The sequence below is a fragment of the Rana temporaria genome, chromosome 1 (assembly GCF_905171775.1).
Source record: "Rana temporaria chromosome 1, aRanTem1.1, whole genome shotgun sequence".
NCBI classification, from domain to species: Eukaryota; Metazoa; Chordata; class Amphibia; order Anura; family Ranidae; genus Rana; species Rana temporaria.
The window spans coordinates 86,299,197-86,321,404 of record NC_053489.1 but is presented as its reverse complement, the minus strand read 5'-3'; the positions used below and the strand labels follow the sequence as shown (position 1 = coordinate 86,321,404).

Genomic DNA, 22,208 nt, shown 5'->3' with positions numbered 1-22,208 from the left:
ATATCAGGTCTCCAGATATAATATGGTCTAGCCCCTGACCTCAGGTCTCCAGATATAATATGATCTAGCCCCTGACCTCAGGTCTCCAAATATAATATGGTCTAGCCCCTGACCTCAGGTCTCCAGATATAATATGGTCTAGCCCCTGACCTCAGGTCTCCAGATATAATATGGTCTAGCCCCTGACCTCAGGTCTCCAGATATAATATGGTCTAGCCCCTGACATCAGGTCTCCAGATATAATATGGTCTAGCCCCTGACCTCAGGTCTCCAGATATAATATGGTCTAGCCCCTGACCTCAGGTCTCCAGATATAATATGGTCTAGCCCCTGACCTCAGGTCTCCAGATATAATATGGTCTAGCCCCTGACATCAGGTCTCCAGATATAATATGGTCTAGCCCCTGACCTCAGGTCTCCAGATATAATATGGTCTAGCCCCTGACCTCAGGTCTCCAGATATAATATGGTCTAGCCCCTGACCTCCGGTCTCCAGATATATTCAGGGGCTATACCATATTATATCTGGAGACCTGATATCAGGGGCTATACCATATATCTGGAGACCTGATATCAGGGGCTATAGCATATTCTATCTGGAGACTTGAGGTCAGAAGCTATACCATATTATATCTGGAGACCTGAAGTCAGGTGCTATACCTTGGAGACCTGAGGTCAGCAGACTATACTATATTATATCTGGAGACCTGAGTTCAGCAGACTATACTATACTACATTATATCTGGAGACCCGAAGTCAGGAGCTATACCATATTATATTTGGAGGCCTGAGGTCAGCAGACTATACCATATTTATGTTTTTGAGGCCTGAGGTCAATAGATATAGTCCAGGACTGACTCTGGAACTATAGGTTTATGTCCTCCACTTAAAATGCCATTAGCGAGAGTGATATGACAAGACGGTTCCATTGTGTATTCGGAGGATCCCTGTAATCTGACACACCCACTCAAACACGTTTTACAGGGAGGAGATCGGTACTCATTGTCTGTGTCTCGTGTTAGTACTGCACACAATCGCCCAGCCCCCTCCTTTCTTGTACAGCTCTGGAGTATATGTTGAAGCTATATAGAGCATTGTATATTTCATAAGACTGTTTAATGTGGACAATGGCTCCGCTGTCACTTAACGTATTGACTACCCCTGAGCACACTTGAGTTGTCAAACCCCGTTCTCGGCCTTGAACGATTATGGAAATGAGACTAAAGGAAAAAAGTGAGAGGTAGCATAATCTGACCAATCGGCTGTCTTGTGGTTTGTCATTTTCACAGCTTTGCTTGCTTTCACATATTTATTTTCTTGGTTTGTCTTCACTTAAAGTGGTTGTAATGAGCCAGTATTCATAGCATACTAGATCATTATGAAATACTCACCATAGATCAAAGTGGTCCCGGCACACTGTTCTGGTCGGCGACATGACTCCCGGAGTTATTTCCGGGTATCGCGGGCTCCGGCGATGCGATTGGCCAGAGCCGCATTGACCGGTAACGGCACATCAGCTGAAGAAACGGCACGCGCAGTCAGTTTCTTCAGTGCACATGTGCCGATGATGTTGGCACATGCTGATACAGTGGCTGTCGCCTAAACTGCAGGTTTCGGAGATATCCAAGGTACCTACAGGTAAGCCTTTTTATAGGCTTACCTGTAGTCAAGTGGTCTCCTAAGGGTTTAAAACCACTTTAAAAGGGAAAATGGATTCTGGTAGTCTTCTCCCTGATAATGCACATGCACCACACATCATTGGGGGTGAGGGGCCGAGGAGGCCGCCCATCCCAAACGTAGCCAACCGCATATACATTTCTGGTTGTTTGAGCCAAACCCTCCTGTGATACGTGTCGGGAATATATTGGGAAGCTGTTGGCAGCTTCGGGGCTATGTCATTCTTGGCCAGGCGAGAAATCCAGAAGTGCTGGCCACCACACCATATATAAAATGAAAAGGTATAAATTTGGGGGGGGGGGGGGGGGCGGAGAAACATTATGGAAATTGGGCGTGGGCAATAAAGCTCCACTTTAGTCCTTGCCTACATAAAAAAAAGGTTTGCACCAATTACTGTTACATCTGCTATGATTGATACATGTTGGTGTCTGAACAAGCAATGTTGGAACTGAGAGACCATGGGTGCACAACCTGTGGCCCTCCAGTTGTTGCGGAACTACAAGTCCCATGAGGCATTGCAAGGCGGACGGGTAGAAGCATGACTAGCAGAGGCATGATGGGACATATAGTTCCACAACAACTGGAGGAGCTATGGGTTGAGCACCCATGTGATAGACTTACAAATCCTAAGCCTCATACACACACTAAGAATATTGGACGAATGATCGTCCATTTTTATTTATTTTTTCCCCCGCAGGCTAGTCGCATATCAAAAAACAATAGGCGTTGTAAAGTCTCAGGGTTTTTCACCTTCATGCATTCTAATTGCACAAAAATCGCTCGTTCTGTTACCACATTTTTGTGCTTGTCCCTTTTGCATGAACTGTCAGCTCTTGAAAGCTGTGCACAAACGATCAGATTACCAGACGATCTCTCCAAAAGCGGTATTTTTTTTTTTCCTTTTCTTTTTTTTTCTGATCATGTGTACTAGACATTTAGACCTGAAAAGAGTGACGTCATTTTGAATTTGGTGTCTGCACATTGATGGTTTTATATGGTATATTCAGTTTGGGTCGCTGAACCAGCACACAGACCTTTGATCTCATTAAACGTACGCCTTTTACCCAGATTCCCATCAATCTGCACGTCGTACGCGTGGCTGTGAATTTGAATGGCTGTCAGGAGATTGTAGGGAGCAGCTTTGTGTCACACAGGGATGAGCAGCAGATTGGCCGCTGTGTCACTAAGGAGTACGTGCAGAATAATGCACATGTGTGGCGCTGCAGTAAAGCGATTGGTCGCGGGGGAACATGCTGTGTGCAGAGGTTAAGCAGGCGTTGTGGTCGTGGTGTACCTGTTCTGCTGTGCCTAGGGCTGGGAGCAGCGATGTGGCAGAGGGAAGAGGGCTGTGCACAGACACGTCAGTCTCTCTTTCTTGGAGGCACAAACCTTTTTTGCACGCCAGTTCTTTGCTGCTATTTTTTGCCGGTAAGGCGAGCCACTTCCTGGATCTGGCTGCTGACAGAGCTCGGCTCGGCTCGCCACCTCTTGAACAGCCAGCGACTGAGGTTATTTTAAGTCCCCCGCACAATGGCCGTCTCAGTTACCGAGCTAAAACCAGCGTGCTCCCCACATCAGCCACTTGTTAGCTGATGACAGCTTTCACTGTGATTGACAGCTTCTTCTCTCCCCCTCCCCCCCCCCCTCCCAAAATCCATAGCTCAGCAAATATTTGAACCTGCTCGAGTTAATCATGAAACTGAGATCTTTATCTCGGAGAGACGTGCAAGCCAGAGTCTCTCACCCAACCCCCCTCCCCCCCCCCCCTCCTCTTTGCTCCCTCCCCTCCTCTGAGTACTGTACTGAAAATCGCCTTCACTTTTTAATCATTAACTGGATATGAAGGACTAGATTCCACTGCACTACCTCTGGCGGCTGATTTCCCTGCACAGTAACAGCTCTGTCAGTCCTGCCGAAATTTCACCTGTTATGGGATTTAATCAACGCTAACTGGAGGCTTTGTTCAACACTGGAGAATTTTCACTTTAAGCACTTTTTTGGGGGGGGAAACACAGCACTGCGGAATTTGTACTGGAAATCGTTTTTTGGATTTATTCTTAAAACAGGACAATGCACGATATTCTAAGTAAGTACATTTTTACGCTTTTTTTTTTTTTCTTCGGGGTTCTTTCATTAGAGATGTTTAATAACTCCAGGCCTGTGGCTGTCATTTTTGGATAGTTGATGACTATCTTGACTTTGATCTGGTTTCTTTATTTATTTGTCATTTTTGCATAATTTAGTGCCCACGTCTACTTTGTTGTATTAAGTGAAAATATACTAGAGTTGTAATGATAGCTGTGTATTAATAACAGAAAAGGCACTAGAAAGGGAGCCTGGCACAAAAGGATTTCACATTATATTTGTGCAGATGAGGCTCAGCGACCAGCACAGACTAGGAACCAGCAAGTTGCAGAGTGGGTTTTCGAGAGTTTAATCTTACTGAGCCTGTGTTGGCTGCATTGTGATGTGTTCTGTCTGTTCAGGGAAACTGGAAACATACCGGCCTCTGCCCTACTACATTCTGCTACAGCCAGATAGACAGGTCTGGTGTGCACAGGCTGGCGCCCAACCGGCAGCTCTGCTTTGTCATGTTCACTGCTACCATTGGGGTCACAGGCAGGTCCAAGTTCATTTTAATAATTATTTTATAGCGTATGTGTATACTTTTTTTTTTTTTTTGTTTTTTTTTTTTATTATTTTTTGTGTCTTGTCACCCTGTTTTTATAGGGTTAAAGATCTATAATTACAAATTGTGTGCCAAATCTGTAAATTTTCTTCTTTCTACTTCCATTCACAAGCATAGCCCAAAATGCCAGGCCTTTGTGACATCTGATGTGTTTAGTACATTTCAATAGTGTTTTATACAGTATACCAGCCTTTATCAACCTTTTTAACATGACAAGACACTTAGAATAACTTCAGTTTCAGGGAATCTTTGATAATTCATAATATATAGAGGATAGATAGAGATATATATATTTTATATATATCTATATATCTATCTCTCTACTAATCTATCTATCTATCTCTATAGATCGATAGATATAGAGCGAGATATTGATATAGAGGGAGTGAGAAAGAGAGCTAGAGATATTGGAGGTTATTTACGAAAGGCAAACCCACTTTGCACTACAAGTGCACTTTTAAGTGCAGTCGCTGTAGATCTGAGGGGGACATGCAAGAAAAATAAAAAACAGCACATGATTGGATGATGTAAATCAGCAGAGCTTCCCCTCATTTCAGAGCTTCCCCTCAGATCTACAGAGACTGCACTTACAAGTGCATTTTTGTAGTGCAGAGTGGATTTCCCTTTAGTAAATCAACCCCATATAGATAGGGAGAGAGATGGGGGGGGGGGAGATAGAGATATATAGATGGAGAGATGGGGGAGGTAGAGATGTATAGATATCTATATATCTATCTCTGTGAGAGCTTATGGTACATTAGTATGATTGTCATTGGGGAAGAACACCCCTAAATTTGTGGTGAGTAATAAGAACCCCCATCCTCACAGATGGCAATAAAATATCCATTGGTTTCAGTGCTTACTGGGAGGCAGAAACTGCTTATAGAGAAGCTCTAGCAACCTATGTAGCAGCCTTTTTACCCCAGAAATAAGTTTTCAGGTGACAGGGTAACCTTACTGAAATCATTGGGAGGATCAATGAGAGAAAATGCTGTTACATTGGTGGTCAGCGGGAACCCTTAAGCTAGCCATCAACTTTCTTTAGATTTACCTTCCGCTATGTAGTGCAAGGGCCTGTCTGACTGCATACAAAATGAAAGCGATTAGGTTTGACCTCCTTTTATGTAGGTTCTGATAAATGTAAAGGAATTTTGTACAATGTATGGCCAGCCTTACATTGGTGGTCAGAATGGGCCCCCTTTAAAAAAAAAAAAAAAACTGCAAATAAGATGATTGGGTCATGCTGCTGGGTTGGCCGAGCGGCATTGCCCCCAGAACAAGGTAGGCACAATCAAATGGCAGGTCAATCGGCCTCAGGGCAAGCAACTTTTTTTTCTGAACCCTAGACTTCCACTGAGCCCTGATTGACCATGGCTGCTTTGTAGGAACCCTAAGATTTCATGGTTGAGCGTGGCTGCTATATACGGTTTGTCAAAGGACACGTTACATGTAGGCAGTGACAAAGTGTAGCTCAGGATAGTTTCATTGTATGGATTTGTGGAGAATTCAGTAGTTTCCTTTTATTTTTTACCGAAACCATACAAAAGGAGGTCAAAACGAAACAATTTTCATTTTGTATGCAGTCAGGCAGGCCCTTGCATCGCATAGTTGATGGAAAATCTAAAGGAAATTGAATAAGAAAATTGTATAATGTGGCCTTACATTTATACAATGCGTTGCAAGGGCCTACCTGACTGCATCCAAAATGAAGCTTGTTTAGTTTTGACCTCCCTTTGTATGGTTTCGGTAAATATAAAGTAAAATTGTATAGCTGGCTACACATCATACGTTTTTTTCTTTTTTTTTTTTTCATTTATATTTCCCATTAACTATGTAGTGCAAGTCTTACCTGATTGCATACAATTTTAGGTTTGACCTCCTATTATATGGTTTTGGTAAATCTAAATGAAAGTTGTGCAAGAAACTTGTATAATGTAATGGCCACCCTTGGAGTTGAATGTTCAGGGTGGGTTTTCAACCCTTTGTTTCTGTAAGTTTTCCCACCCTGTCTGTGTGATTGAAATACATTGTTTGAGCCAAGCAGGTCTAAACCACACAGGGGATTGGGATTTGACTTGGTAGTAATGATCAATGTGATGGCAATGAGGTTTCCCCCCCAAAAAGAGGTTAATCTCCTGCCACAAAATGATGAAACTTCACCCATGGAGGTTAGCATCTGCTGTAAATTGCGTTTATCTTTGAGGGCTTGACTTCCTTACCTGGCTGGTCAATACAAAAATTATCAGCAAGGTGCTTTTCATACAGTGTTGGCGTGGGAATTTTTCAAGCTTTGTTTGACATGTTAGTCATTGCACCTTGAGGAAATGACACGGCTTGTGGTGGAGATCATGCCTTACCATTATATGAATATCCATGCGTTTTTGTATCAGGAATGCCAAGTTCTAGCTCGTCTGGTCAGCTGTCTGGCTATTTGCATGACATCATGTTAGTGAGACGTTGCTGCATGTCGCTGTGCCTGCTCTTCACACAAGAGAAGATTGTCGGTGGTACGTGCTGCAGCCGATCAGCTCAGCAGGCTTCCAGCAGTGGAACATACCATTCAGCACGCTCATAAAAAAAGGGAATCACATTGTGCCAGCTCCTCTGTCCGAGGCAAGGAGCCCCATGAATTTTTTTTTTATTATTTTATTTTTATTACTGGCATTTTCTGCTCCCATCCCATGCAAATCACATTCCTCCACTGCAAATGTGAGGTTAGTGTGGAAGACGGACAGAGACAAAGGAGTGGCCCATGTTTTAGTACATTCGATTGGACGGCTCGGATGATGTAATAGGTTTCTGTGCAGCCCCTTAAAGGTTTTAAAATTAATTCCAAGACAGCATTTCAAAGGAGCTCTGGGCTGTAATACTTATCTGGACTATGTGCAACACTATGTGGCGTATAGATGAAGGCAACCCGGATTATGACAAGATAGACATACATTACGAGGCTGATCTGATTTTCTATATAGAGATGGATGCACCAGGTAACAATGCAACCTTTTTCTGCACTGAAACGAAATCTGATTTATGTAGGGTATGCACAAAATGTAGGGTGCCATTACATTTACAGTACTATTTTCAATGATCAACTGATGTATATCTTTGTGTGTAAAGATACATAGATATATCTATATATCCAATGCACAGAGTATCTCTTTGTCCACGCTTGTCATACATTTCTATCAGTGGCAGTCTTTTGTTCAGCAGTAGCTCTGTGATTTGGCACTGGATGAGATCTTCACCTTGTTGGTTCTCTTGTGGGTTTAACTGCATTGTATATTGTCTTTCATTGTTGCTACACTGGCACAGAGGCAGCTTGCGTGATATTAAGGCAGATTAAATTGTCGTGTTTTATTCGGAGATTAGCATCAGACATATTTGGGTCACAGATTGATGCTTTTAGCAGTTTGACGTGGTGGCGTATTCAGGGCTTGAAGCACATGCATTCATTTATCTGCTCTTCAAAGTACTTCTTTCTTCAGGCTGCATTTCGTCACCTCTTTTGCAAGTCAATGAAGGCTGACTCTGCCTAGCAACATAGTGCATTGTATAGTTCCTGATTCGCTAATTGGAGTTACAGTGCAGAGGTTTTTTTTCTGAGAAATGTACAATTATTATTCAATATGTTCTAGATTTTGCTAATTTTTGTCACTTGCAACATTTAGTGGACAAAATAAAATTTTGTGTATTTTTCTTTCAGCACTGCCACCAAAACCTCCCAAACCCAGTCCTGTAATAAACAACGGTACTAACCACAATATGTCTCTGCAAGATGCTGAATGGTACTGGGGCGATATTTCAAGGTATGCCCTTCCTGTTTGTGGAATTTGCAATTGTTGTCAGATTTGTTCGCAGATGATTTTCTTTTCTTTTTTTCCTCTTTTCTTTTCTTATCCCTTTTGCCCTTTTCCCTTTATCCTATTTTCCTTTCTTTTCCTTTTTATCCTCTTTTCCTTTCTTTTCATTTTCCTTTTCTACTCCTTTTTTTTTCCTTTCTTTTAATTTTCCTTCTGGCCTTTCCCTTCTTTCCTTTTGCCTTTTTCCCTTCTTTGCTTTTGCCATTTTCCCCTTCTTTCTTTTCCCTTTTTCTCCTTCTTTCCTTTCCCCTTTTCCCCTTCTTTTCTTTCCCCTCTTCCCCTTCTTTCCTTTCCCCTTTTCCCCTTCTTTCCTTTCCCCTTTTCCCCTTCTTTCCTTTCCCCTTTTCCCCTTCTTTCCTTTCCCCTTTTCCCCTTCTTTCCTTTCCCCTTTTCCCCTTCTTTCCTTTCCCCTTTTCCCCTTCTTTCCTTTCCCCTTTTCCCCTTCTTTCCGTTCCCCTTCTTTCCTTTCCCCTTTTCCCCTTCCCCTTCTTTCCTTTCCCCTTTTTCCCTTCTTTCCTTTTTCCCTTCTTTCCGTTCCCCTTCTTTCCTTTCCCCTTTTTCTCTTCTTTCCTTTTTCCCTTCTTTCCTTTCCCCCTTTTTCCCTTCTTTCCTTTCCCTTTTTACCCTTCTTTCCTTTTCTCTTTTCCTTCTTTCCCTTTCCACCAGGCTACAGACACTAAATACTTGAAGCCTTGTGCTCAGTTTTGGGTCTTTGAGTTTGAAGGCCCACTTTACCTACAAGTCATGTTATTTTAGAATTTGTATCTAGCAACTGTTCCTCCACTCCAGATTCCACACAACACCCACTTATGATTCAAGTGTCAGACTACTTGACTGCAGCTCCAAATACTTTGAGATCAAATGAATAGTCAAAAATAGTTGTTTGAATGGAGCATATTAGCCGGCAAAAGGCGATATCCGGTTACAACATGTCTAGCCATGTTTGTGGGAGTTTGATTTATTTTGACTTGCACACTTTGTTGTCTTAGGTACTGTATTGTGAGATTCAAATGTTGTTTTAGTAATTTATGTTCTCAGAAATAAAAGTGTAGTTGAAGATTTCTAAATGACTGTTTTTTTTGTTTTCGCCAGGGAGGAGGTTAATGAGAAGCTACGTGATACCACTGATGGTACCTTTTTGGTACGAGATGCATCTACAAAAATGCATGGCGACTACACGCTTACACTAAGGTGAGAAAGGGGGATTTGCATGTACTGTCTCAGTCAGTTATCCTATGGTCACATCTGTGTTACTCAGGACTTGATTTTTAACCCCAGTGTATTTGTTTATTTTTTTAGGAAAGGGGGAAATAACAAACTCATTAAAATCTTTCACCGAGACGGAAAATATGGCTTTTCTGAACCATTTACGTTTAACTCTGTGGTCGAACTCATCATCCATTACCGAAACGAGTCTTTGGCCCAGTACAACCCAAAGCTGGATGTCAAGCTCCTGTATCCAGTATCCAGGCTACAACAGGTAGGAAACACTTGATAAGCATTCCACAAATTGTGCTGTTTATCATTACTTTGTCTCAAAATGTTCTCGCCTGGAATCCTTCAATAATGGCCTTGTTTCTTTTTCGTTAAGGATCAAGTAGTAAAAGAAGACAGTATAGAAGCCGTTGGAAAGAAGTTACACGAGTATAACTTGCAATTCCAAGAAAAAAATCAGGAGTATGATAGACTATACGAGGACTACACCAGGACATCTCAGGTAAAATGCGACAGTAATTATTGCCTTACTAGTGCCCTAAAAGAGCTTATAAGATGTTGGAAGGATTGCTAAATGCCTGATGGCATAGGGAAAAGGAGCGCCTAGAAACTCATGACTGCTTAGTGAGGCCTTCGCTTTCTGTGCCAAATTTAACAAAAAGCTTTTTCGATTCTTTCAGGAAATTCAAATGAAAAGAACAGCCATTGAAGCATTTAATGAAACCATTAAAATATTTGAAGAACAATGTCAAACGCAAGAGAAGTACAGCAAGGAGTACATAGACAAATTTCGCCGTGAGGGGAATGAGAAGGAAATACAGAGGTAAGCAAGTTACTGGTTTATTTTACTCCCGTGTTAAAGGCTGAATCTCTGCGTTTTGGAAGGACATTGTTGTTTTTATAAAGGATATTGAAGGATGCAAATACAGGGACTTTAATTTGCAAACGATTCCAACCTAGCAATGTATTGTGATTGCTTTTGACAAGAGACTGAACTTCAAGTTGAAGTTCAGGAACAAGCTGACCTCTAACAGATGGACGTTCTTATAAAAAGAGTAGTTTTTTTCCCAGTGATACAAGTTCTTGTAAAGATGCAGAACATTGTGTTCTTCCTTGAAAGAGGGGCTTTACAACCAAGACAAGTGTTTGCTAATCTGTGGAGTAATGTGGCCCTTTGAAGGACTCTGTTTTTAGCTAGTTTAGAGGGTAGCAACATCTATTGTAGAGTATGAGAATCTTAAAGCAGTTCTAAAGGCTTGACCCAAATTTACCCCGACCAACACAATCCCCCCCGCCTCCTACCTAAAGGTTTGTCTTTTACTTTATTCCTGTAACCAGAAATGGCTTTTATTCATTTCTGTGATGTCATTACCAGGCTTGTAAAATTCTTGCAGGGGCTGCTGGAACCTGATTGATGCAGGCATGCATGAATCCAGAACTACATTTCCCAAAGTGCCTTTTCCCTACACGGGGGGGGGGGGGGGGGGCGCGTGGGTGATGCAGCTGTGCATGGTAGCCAATCAGCTTCTAACTTCGACTTGTTCAATTAAGCTTTGAAAAAAAAAAAAAAAAACAGGAAACTGGTTTTCTATGCAGAGCTGCACCAGCTTTTGCACACTCCAGTTTTAGTAAATCAACCCCAATGTGTGGGCAGACCCTGTGACCTGAAGAAGCAGGATTGGTTTGCTTGAAGTTGAAAGTAAATCACTCTACATGTGGAAAGGGCCAAGGAGTGGCAGAGACAGATGGAGTTCTGTAATTCAGCAGAGAAAAAAGCGGGTAGAGCTGACAACACTGCTTAGGATTTTAGTGCAGCAGAGGCTCTGTGTTGTCAGTCCAAACAGGAAGTAAGGAGCACACAGGCTTTCTGGCAGATCAACAAATACTTGTAGCATTTTAAATAGATAGAAGATGGGGAATGTGCATGTATTGCAAAGATGTTGTGTGTGTTGTTTTTTTTTGGTTGTTTGTTTAGACCTTAACCAGTTAATTTTTCCCCCCAGGATCTTACACAATTATGAGAAGCTGAAGTCCCGAATCAGTGAAATCGTTGACAGTAAGCGCAGACTCGAAGAAGACCTAAAGAAGCAGGCTGCAGAATATCGTGAGATTGACAAACGTATGAACAGCATTAAGCCCGATCTCATACAGTTGAGAAAGACCAGAGACCAGTACTTAATGTGAGCACCTTGTATTTATTTTTCGATTTACATTTCACTTCTTCTTAAAGTATATGATTTTTCCTGTGAAAGTAAAACCGGTTCACCTAATTTTGTGCGTCTTTGTTTCAGGTGGCTGACACAAAAAGGTGTTCGACAGAAGAAGCTAAACGAGTGGCTGGGCAACGAGAACACAGAAGAGTAAGTAATACAAAGTCACTTAGACCTAACTACGACAGCTAGGACGAAACGTATAAATCGGCACTTTACAGATTTATCGGTTTCTTTGACAAATTAAAAATCTTGGCTGTTGCATAAATGTCATGTTGTAGCTTATTTTAGACTTCAGGGTTATCAGAATTGTTTGATTTTTATTTGCCAGATCTAAGTAGAATAACAAATCTTATTAGCCTATTTGTATATAGATTTAAAACCAGGACAGTTTTGTAGAAATGCAGTTTTGACTTTTCTGCACAAAGGCATCAGAATCAAAGTCAAATGCTTCATTTTTGGAGAACATTCTTTAGTAAGGAATTAAAATACTTCTGACTTTTTGATTGCATTCATGTTGATTTGTATGAGAAGCAACAGCAGTTCAAACTTAGATGAACAGGAGGCGCATCAGCCAATATAAATTAACACTGCTCCATTAGATCAAAATTCAAAGAAGGCAATCCAAACTGCTTTGAAAATGCAAATCGGAAGCATAAAACCTCCAGCAAGGAACATACATTCCACATTATTAATTATGCTGCCAAAATTAGTGAGTCCTGTAAACTGCCTCCAGAATTGCTCCTGTTTCTTCATGCTAAAGGCTGCCATTTTGCTGAAGCCCAGAGCTCCCGAGTAAATCTTTAGGCGGTCAGCAGATCGGCCTCTATTGGCTCTGGTTTTTGCCACATTGCCAAAAATAGAGAGCAACTGAGCATGTGCAGAGCAGGGGCGAGATTGTGTATTACTGGGTTTTTGAATAGCATAGACACTTATTTTTAATGTTTTACATGGCTATACCAGCAAAAGGAGCCAGCCTGACGTGATCAATCTTTCGGACTAAAGTTCCACTTTAATGCATAGATATATTTTTTTTGTGCTGCTTCATTAGGTTAACCTTTTTAAAATGTTCTCCATTCTAGTCAGTACTCTACAGTGGAAGATGAGGACTTGCCTCACCACGATGAGAGAACATGGAACGTAGGAAACATTAACAGAAGTCAAGCCGAGAATCTTTTACGCGGAAAGCGTGATGGTACATTCCTTGTGCGGGAGAGCAGCAAACAAGGGTGCTTCGCCTGCTCTGTGGTGTACGTATATTTTATTAATTTTACCATACTTTGAATGTTTAAGTTCTCAGATTGTTTTATTTTACATCAATGTCCAGCACTAGGAATGTTTTTTAGTTTTTAAATTTGAATGGAGTGTATGGACTCCATTGGAGATACTGGGACAGAAAATGAGAGGGGACACTGGGATAGGAAGTATAGACAGCATTACATAGCCACACCCTGATTTACTAAAGTTTTGTTGCAGTCTATTCCCAATCAGGACAATTTGTCACTTCCTGTTCCTCTGTCCCCTGTCAGCAGGAGGTAAGGGGATATCTCAGTGGGGACACAGACAGCTATAAAGATCTGACAGAGGATCTAAGCTATGGATGCACCAGTACCAGTTTTTTTAAAGTAGTTGTAAAGGCAGAAGTTTATCTTATCTTAATGCATTAGGATAAAAAGCCTTCTGTATGCAGCTCCCCCCCTCAGCCCCCCAATACTTATCGGGTCGCGGCTCTGTGTCTGAATGGACACAGGGAGCTGTATCTTGGTTTGTGTGCCCCCTATAGCAAGCTGCTTGCTGTGGGGGGCACTCAACAGGGGGAAGGGTCACTGAAGAGGCACCCGGGAAGAGGAGGATTGGGGCTGCTCTGTGCAAAACCCTACACAGAGCAGGTAAATATAACATGTTTATTTTTAAAGGAAAAAAAGAGACTTTAGTATCACATTTGAGAACTAGTACGAGTAGCAATATTTTCTGAAGTACTCGCTGATACCAATTATTGCCTATTTATAGTGTCATGTGACTCATTCACACCATACATGCATGAAAAGTGCACAGATTTCACTTGCAGAGACCTCAGTTTCACATAATTTTTCAGTACGTTTTTACAGCCTGTTCACATATGCACAAGTCGGCCGCAGTGCGATTTTGAAAGAGTCCTTTGCGATTTCAGCTTGGTTCAGATGGGATTTCTAATATCATACACTACAATTCGCATGGGAATTGCACTTAAAACTGCTGAACGAAATCACACTGCAAATACTCATGTGAACCGAGTCTGATGGTATCGATTTTAGTGTCGGAGCATTTGCACCAGTATGAGTACTCATGCAAATGCTTAGTATTGGCACCTATATTGGTGCAATGCTAATCTAAGCCCTTCCTAACTGTCCAGAACACAACAGTATGGCTAGAGTTTGGTTTTAAAGTAGATTCAACATTTAGCACCTGTTCACACCAAATCCGAGTTCAAGCGAAGTTGTATGATTTTAGAGCCAAAGATTTAGTTTGCGGTGGGACCCAATAAACGAATGTCTCTTCCAGTTTATGTAAATCATGCTCTGTGCTGCCTTACATTTCTTCAGTATCAAGGTTGTTCATAGATCTTTTTTTTTTATTCCCTTTGCAGAGCGGATGGCGAGGTCAAGCACTGTGTCATAAACAAGACCCTTACAGGCTTTGGATTTGCAGAACCATACAACTTGTATAACTCTTTGAAAGAACTGGTGCTACATTACCAACATACGTCACTTGTACAGCACAATGACTCTCTGAACGTCACACTAGCATGTCCAGTATATGCACAGCAAAGGCGATGAACACCTAACAGACTCTCCTTCATCAACTAAGCTGATGCCGGTTTCGGCAAAAGGGATAAAATAAAATCCTAAAGCTCCCTCGTCCGCCTACTTCACAAGATTGAGCTGCAGTATCAAAGCTACCTTCAGATGAGAAAAGAGCTTTCTATCGCCATGGAAGCAGGAGATGAGTGTTAAGCTGTGAATGTATGTTTCTAAGCTATTGTGCTTGCTTTGAAAGAACCCAAGAAGCACAGCAACAGAAAGATATGGTATTACAAGCCTATCTCCCAGGCCTGCAGGTTCCTCGAGGCCTTCACCATGGTGCTTGTTTACATTCTTTTGAAGCTTTACCAGCTTGAATGTTGGTCACCGCAGATCCAAGAAGCCAAGGTGTCTTTTTGTTAGTAGAGTACTGATTTCTTTTTGGGGGGAGGGGCGGGGAGGGGGACACACAACGTTCCATTGCAGCCTTTGGAGGACTTGTGGCCTAGCGCTCAGCTGATCTACCCACACAGCCTTGCAGATTGTTTCAGTTTCCGAACCGAAAACACAAATATGTAGCAGAACGGATGGCACTTTCGTGGTTTTCTAAAGAGAAATCTGCATAAAGGACACTGGTTCACAATTCAGCCCCACCAAGTGTATGCAGAAAAGTGCCAGGAAGTGTTTTATTGAGACTAGTCTTGAATCAAATGAACCTATTTAACATGGATGATGACAAGATGGAATAAGACTATAAACAGTATATATATAAATAAATATATATATGTACATAGCAACTGGGGAATAGCTATCAAAATGGAACCTACCAATACCAAACTGTCTACTTTTTATTTTGCTGACTGCTAAATCCTTAATGCTATGCAACATCCATTTTTCTTTAAGCTGTTGTTTTTTTTTTTTTTTTTTTATACGTATCAATAACATACCGTTCTATTCGTGAAATGTTACCTTTTTTGTTCTAGTTTTTGTTGTGTGTTTTTTTTTTTTTTTTTTTTCCCGTGTTAAAGAATTGTGCAGTATGTTGAAAGAAAGAGGAGAGTGGTCGTAGTGGATAGAATCAAGGAACTTTAAAACAAGAGCTATTTTACCATACAATGTATAGAGAACTTGGTTTAAGCCCAAGATTAAAGAAGAAAAAAAAAAGATTGAGAGTTCAATACAAATATTTGATTTAATGCATTGTTGGGCAGTGCCTAATAAGCTTCAAAGCTGCTTTCTTAATAAAGAAGAAATAAAAAAAAAAAACACAAAAAAAAAGAAGATATATAAATATATAACAAAGAATCAGCGTTTGACAGTGTTGTATAATGGTTTGTTTCGAATTTATGGTACTTTTTTTTTCTTTTCGGTAATGTGCTTAGGGCATTCTCGTCCTCTGTCCTTACTGCTTCTAACTAGGTAGAAAGCACGCACAAAACATCTTTCTGCCTTCTCCCGTTCATTCTGAAAGATTAGACCCATCATTTCAATGTGTAGCATGCTAATCCTGCCATAAGATGATGTCACTGCAATGGTTTTAAAAGAAACTTTGAAACGTGTTTTGGAAAAAAGGAAAGGGGGGGGGGCAATTTTTTTTATGGGACGCCCATGGTTATCGAATTGGTTTTGTTCAGCGCCCTCGATTTAAATTTGTGTTTTTGTTTTGTTTTTTTCTGAATCAGAATTTCTGTCCTCCCAGTTTTGGTATCCAAAGATTTTAATGGAATGACTTCCAGATGAGTGTGACATACTGTAGGATACAAAGTGTCGTTGGCTGCACCATATCATTTTACCATTTTTAGCACTTTTAACCCTGCTGTGACACAGGTCAATTTTTTTTTTTTTTTTAATTTTTGTTTTGATTGGTGGCTGTTTCAAGCAGTGGTACACTCTGCTCAAGTTTTGTATTCTATAGTATTTACAACTGCCTGCCTTGTATTTACTGACACAATATATTTTTTGGCTATTTGACTACCGTACCTTAGCCACTGTACATTGCTTTACACGTAAGACCCGGGGTGAATAGTACCCCACAGCGATATTCAGTTATTGTGCATTGTCGGTGCTCTAGGACTCACAAATAGCTTGCAAACTTTCGAGGCCTGGACACATACTTGTTTATACGAACTACATGGCGTATTCTAAAAAAAAAAAAAAAAACACAAAAACTTTTTACTCTGGGGTCTGTGGATTTTTCAGACTTTATTTTTTTGTTTAATTCCTACTCTTGTTAACAAACGTATTTTTTGCTTCCGCAATATGTAAATCAATTGCGTGTTAATGCCATCGTGTTAAACTTTTTAAAACCTCTAAATCCTGAATTTTTTTAATTTCTTCAGAAATGTAAAGTGCTGAAATCATATGGCACGGTTAGTGTAAGCGTGGATAGTAACCCTGTATCATTGGTTCACAATGATAAAAGCAGATGTTTGGTACTAGAACTATAAACATTTTTGATAATTTTAAGGTTTTAAGACAATTATTTTTCATATGCAGTTCTCAATAAGACTCCGGGAAAAGCATACTTGATTTTTATTTTATTTTTCCCGATTTAAGCCATATTTTTTCCCCTTTTTATTATAATCTCTCATACCGGTAATAGAACATGAATAGCTGAAAGGAAGTTTCTTTACATTTAAAGGAAAATCCACATTTATGAAATGCACTGTTCATTCTATTTTTAAGGTACACCATGCTGATTTCTGAAGCACAACACTATGCGCAATCGTTTCAGCAGAGACTTTTTTTTTTTTTCTTTCAAAACGACGTGAATAATGTGTTTGCGAAGGATAGAGAGATCAATTGGCGGAGAGCAATTTTAAAGGGCTACTAAAAGTAAAATACCAGTTGGGACGCTATGCTAAGACATCTTGCATTCAGAAACAGATCAGCCCAAATTCTCAGAGTTGCAGAATGTCAGATCATTAACCTATTGATGTGTTTTGAAGCTTATTGCTGTCTCTTATTAGTGAACTACTGCCTAGAAGAGGCTGCATACAGTGGTTTTACAGACAGTTTAACTGTATTTACGAATGTAAAAAAAAACTTTTTGTATGACAACTTGTGTTTTTACATTTAGTAGTCCTTTTAATCTATGAAATCATTGTGAATATGCATGAGTAGTTTTCAGCAATCTAGCCATAAGCTGGGCTACGTGCCCCTCGGTGCTCAACACAAATCTGATGTTCAAGTTTTAAGCAATTTCTGGAGTGCCAAAGCTCACTGTTTTTTTGTTTTTTTTCATATTGTAAATAACACTTAAAGCTATGTACCTAAAATGTAAGGTAAACTATATGACGAGATAAGTTAGATTGGGTTGGAACATAAGATATCTAAATGTACCATTACAAGTGGCAAGCTGAATGCAAGACTTTGGTCTTTATTTCATATGCAAAAATCAGTGGAAGTCAAAGCAAGCAATCGGATTTCAAGACCTGTGGAAGTGGATTTTTTGATTTGTTATGGGTATTGCACATTGCTCGTTTTGTGGTTACCCGTGAGAATTTGCTTCCTCTGTTCCTTCTTTTTTTGTAATTTTGGCAAAATTAGAATGTACATTATAATGTAAAAGTATACCGATTTGCCATAAGTGGTGCTAGCAGGCCTTTTTTTTTTTATGTAAAGATGATACTTTAGGTAACGTGGCCTGTTTCTTGTATGCACTTGCCGTCATATGATGCAATTTTCTGCCTCATGACATAGTGACTTTATTGTATCCTGGTGAATTGATAGGTGTGCTATCCTTATGTTGTATAAGAAAAGCATATTTTAAAAGCTTTCCCCCACACCACTGCAGATTTCACCAAGTTGTCTCTTGAAAAAAAAAAAAATACAAGTCCACCCTTAAGCCTCATACGCACGATCAGACTTTCCGACGGGAATTGTGTGATGACAGGCTGTTGTCAGAAAATCCAACTGTTTGTATGCTCCATCGGACAATTGTCGAATTTTCCGCCAAACAAATGTGGGATAGCCTGCTTTAAAATTTTCCCACAACAAATGTGTGGCGTCGAAAAAAATCCAAAGTACAAACACGCATGCTCACCATAACGCAACAATACCAGAAGTTGCCCAAAGGGTGGCCAACAATTCTTTACCGTGTGTATGCAATACAAGTTCACGGCCAACGCCCTTTTGTCAAATATCCTACACTTTGTCCGTGGAAAATCCGATCGTGTGTACGAACGAGGCTTTAGGCTTGATTCACACCTATGCAATTTTAGTGCTTTTGGCATTTTGCAGATCTGCTCTACAGAACGTGTTCCATAGGAAACCATGTTAGTTCAGCTGTAGTGCAAATCTGCAAAAAGCACAACAAAATCCCTAGGTGTGAATTCAGCCTTAGACCGACCTATGTGTCTATTGTCTCCTTTTATTTTTCGCTTTCTAAAAAAAAAAATGTAACAGAGACCATGCTAATGGTTTAAATAGATGGCTTGCACCTGTTTTCAGAGATAACTTGGCTTGAAGCATGTTGCGTGGAGTGACTTTTTTTTTGTATGCTACCGTCGATATCTCCAGTTCCAACTCATGTCTAAAATGTTTTACATTTATATTTGTGAATGTTTCTAGAAGATCTCTCATATAAAGGCACCTCTGTATTACACAGTGAGCTGAACTTGACATCTCCTATGAATTTCAAAATCTGGGCGACTGTCTTGTCACCTGTAGGCCCGGGTACTCATGGTATTTTGTGTTGGTCACATCTTTTTTTTTTATGTGGTGTTCAGGTTCTCTTTGGAACTGAGCGGTTTTTGTGCTCATTTCCTGGCAGAAGCAAAACATGCCAAATTTTATATCAACAGCTGAATGCGTTATTCTTTATGACTTGCTACGTCACTAAATTCATGATTACGTGTCATCGTACGACTGCATTAGCTGCCCAATGTGCTGCTATTATTTTTTATTTTTATTATTCCTATTTCAAACAGAAATTCTGTTCAATGTTTATAAAACATTAAAGAAATTTAACTTTGTTAAACACCATTAATACTTTGGTCTTTTGTTTGGGGGAGGAAAGGATGGTTAGTAGTACTTTGCCTTTACAAGGCAATTTAATAAAGTTGTGCCTCTGAAACTTTGAGCTATAGCTTTGATAAAGCTCTGTGTCTCGTTTTAAGTTGCTTTAAAACATTGTATTAGACCTTCAAACAAAATAAAGATTGTTTTGAAAACTATGACGTTGTCTGCCCGTTATTTTGTAATGGCGGTTATGTCCTCTTTTTAAAGTGGTTGTAAGCCTCAGATATGAAATATGAACAAAGCATATCTCTCTATAGTGTGTACTTGTCTCCATTAACCACTTCAATACTGGGAACTTTTTTTCTTGTAAAAGAAATCCAATAAAATCAAACTTTGTCGTTTAATTTAAGCCAAAATGTATTCTGCTACATGTCTTTGGTAAAAAAAAATCCAGTTGAGTGTATAATGGTTTGTGTGATCACGCACATATGAACGCAGATGATTGTGTGCAGGTGATCACGGACATATGTGTGCAGATGATCACTGGGACATGTGATTTTATTGTTACATATGTTTTTACTGTGTGGGGACACTATTTTGGAGACATTGTGTGGGGACACTGAGCCAGTGATTAGTGTGTAAAAAAACAGCTCATACTCACTGATCACCAGCCGGCTGCAGAGATCCACTCTCCTCTCCTCACTGACTACTTCCGTGTGAGGAGAGGAGAGCCGATCGCCTAGCAACTGGCTCGATTTACATCACATGACGGCTGTGATTGGACACAGCCGTCTTGTTTTTAGGATGGCCAATCGCAGAGTTCTCCTGCCGATCGGAGATGCGCTGTGTCCGGGTGACACAAGCGCATCGGGATCATGCGGCGCTATCCCTCTTCTGAGGGACGTTCCTGAAAGTCCACTCAGGGAGAGGAAGTACCCACCCGTCCGTATATATGCAGTGGTCGGATGGGATGAGGTTAAGAGCACTCAGTGTAATTTCTGTCTGCTGTTCATTCCTCTGCTGTCGGCATGAATCACCTGACAAGTTTTCCTGACACTTGGGCTCCATTCACAACTGAGCGATTAGCGGCGTCAGCTGCAGCCGCTTGTTGTTTTTTTTTTTTTACTTGATCATTTGAATATTCCTCCATCTGCTACAAAAATTCTCAAAAAGAAGCTTGTGTATCAAATCTTGGCACAGAGCCAGGAGCATTTGTGTCTTTTTTTTGCCACGATTGTACCGAGCGACAAATCGTGGCAAAATCACCCCTGTTTGGGGTGCCATTAAGAAATAATGGCATTGCAAACGCATTCTGCCGTGATACTGGAATTGTGGGCAGAATAGGGGTGGTTCTGCCCGTGATCCTAATCGCTCATGTGTGAACGGAGCTGAAGAGAAATGAGAGGGGAGGGACCTCCAGCTGATTGATGGCCTCAGCTCTGTTCCTGTGTGACGGGGGGGGGGGGGGTGTTCCTTCCCTCCAATAAGCTCAGAGCTGAGCTCTGCAGAGTGTAACTTCAGCTCTCCATCCACTTTTCTCTGAACCCTCAGACAAACTTCAGCACGTTGAACAGATGTAGAGAATACTGTAGATAAACGGGTACAACTTATGTAGGAGGATTTGTTTAATCTCCTGTGTTATCTAAGGTCAGTCACTTCACTGGGTATGTGTAAGCGTTTAAAACCACTTTAAGGGTACAGTACTAATGTATTAATGCCGGATCTTCCTGTCAAAGTTCCTGTCCAATGAAATGTGAGTGTGGGTGGTCCATATAGTGTGCAGATATCACACACAATGATTCTTCTTGCTCCCACAATGTTAAATACAGGAAAAATATGATTTACACGCATATATATTTTTTTTTTGTGTTCTGTTCTAAACACAGCTCTTGCTTACTGAGATATATACAGGCATACCCCGTTTTAAGTACACTCACTTTACATACACTCGCGAGTAAGGACATACCTGTGAGTGTATGTAAAGTGCCTTACAAGCACTGTACAGACATTTTGCAGCCGCAGTAGAAGGAGCTGAAGCTCAGAGAGCATACCTGCACTGTTACAGTGTGCCCCTGACACCCCCACTACAGCCCCTGAGACCTTAACGACAGCTCCTAACACCCCCACTACACCCCCTGACCCCCCACTACACCCTATAAGTGAAAAAAGGTATCGTTTCACTTTAAGTACATTTTCGTTTTACATACATGCTCTTGTCCCATTGTGTACTTAAAAGTGGGGTATGCCTGTATCTCTCTCTCTCTCTCTATATATATATATATATATATATATATATATATATATATATAAATTGAAAGCAATGGGCTGCACTAAGTCACTCCATGCCTAAAATTATGAATAAATAGCTGTGGGGTAATGGGTGGAAAAGTCAATAGAAACTGACCTATGAGCTTAGGAAAGCAAAACTTGCAGCACACAGATTCAAAGTCATGTGTGGGTGGCTTAGGTCATGTTACACTCAGTAGCTCTAAACTCGGTACTGATGTCATTCATTGTGACCACTTCAGATCACCCAGAATTGGCATGATGTGTTACCTGTTTTTCAGTTGATTGGTAACTTTGCTAATTCTTTGCCTCAATAATTGTCTGCCTCCCCTACCAGTCCTGCAAGTATTTTCAGGCTAAATATGTTTTACACCAAGTACAGAAAAATACCTGCTAATCCTGATCAGCTAGGCAATCTGGGTAAAAAGTGGGAGTGGCTACCTGTCAAAACCAGGTACCCACCCCCCAAATACAATTTGTCGAAGTTTGGACATAGATGATGTACATTTTCTTTCCTGATTTTTCCCCA

At 40.7% G+C, this 22,208-nt stretch overlaps 1 protein-coding gene across 4 annotated transcripts in view; it reads left to right on the top strand.

The window, feature by feature from the left end:
* PIK3R1 (phosphoinositide-3-kinase regulatory subunit 1) overlaps positions 1-18,261 on the top strand; it is a 101,379-nt gene extending 83,118 nt beyond the window's left edge. For 2 of the 4 annotated variants that reach the window (XM_040339889.1, XM_040339900.1), the window contains exons 7-15: positions 8,070-8,172; positions 9,319-9,417; positions 9,526-9,706; positions 9,818-9,943; positions 10,122-10,264; positions 11,445-11,621; positions 11,733-11,801; positions 12,734-12,901; positions 14,278-18,261. In XM_040339889.1, coding sequence (XP_040195823.1) covers positions 8,070-8,172; positions 9,319-9,417; positions 9,526-9,706; positions 9,818-9,943; positions 10,122-10,264; positions 11,445-11,621; positions 11,733-11,801; positions 12,734-12,901; positions 14,278-14,467 — 1,256 coding nt within the window. In that variant the 3' untranslated portion in view covers positions 14,468-18,261. Of the gene's footprint in view, positions 1-3,509; positions 3,764-7,031; positions 7,354-8,069; positions 8,173-9,318; positions 9,418-9,525; positions 9,707-9,817; positions 9,944-10,121; positions 10,265-11,444; positions 11,622-11,732; positions 11,802-12,733; positions 12,902-14,277 lie in introns of those variants that run through there. The other 2 variants (XM_040339917.1, XM_040339909.1) reach the window with 2 other exon arrangements.
* Positions 18,262-22,208: the final 3,947 nt, after the last annotated feature.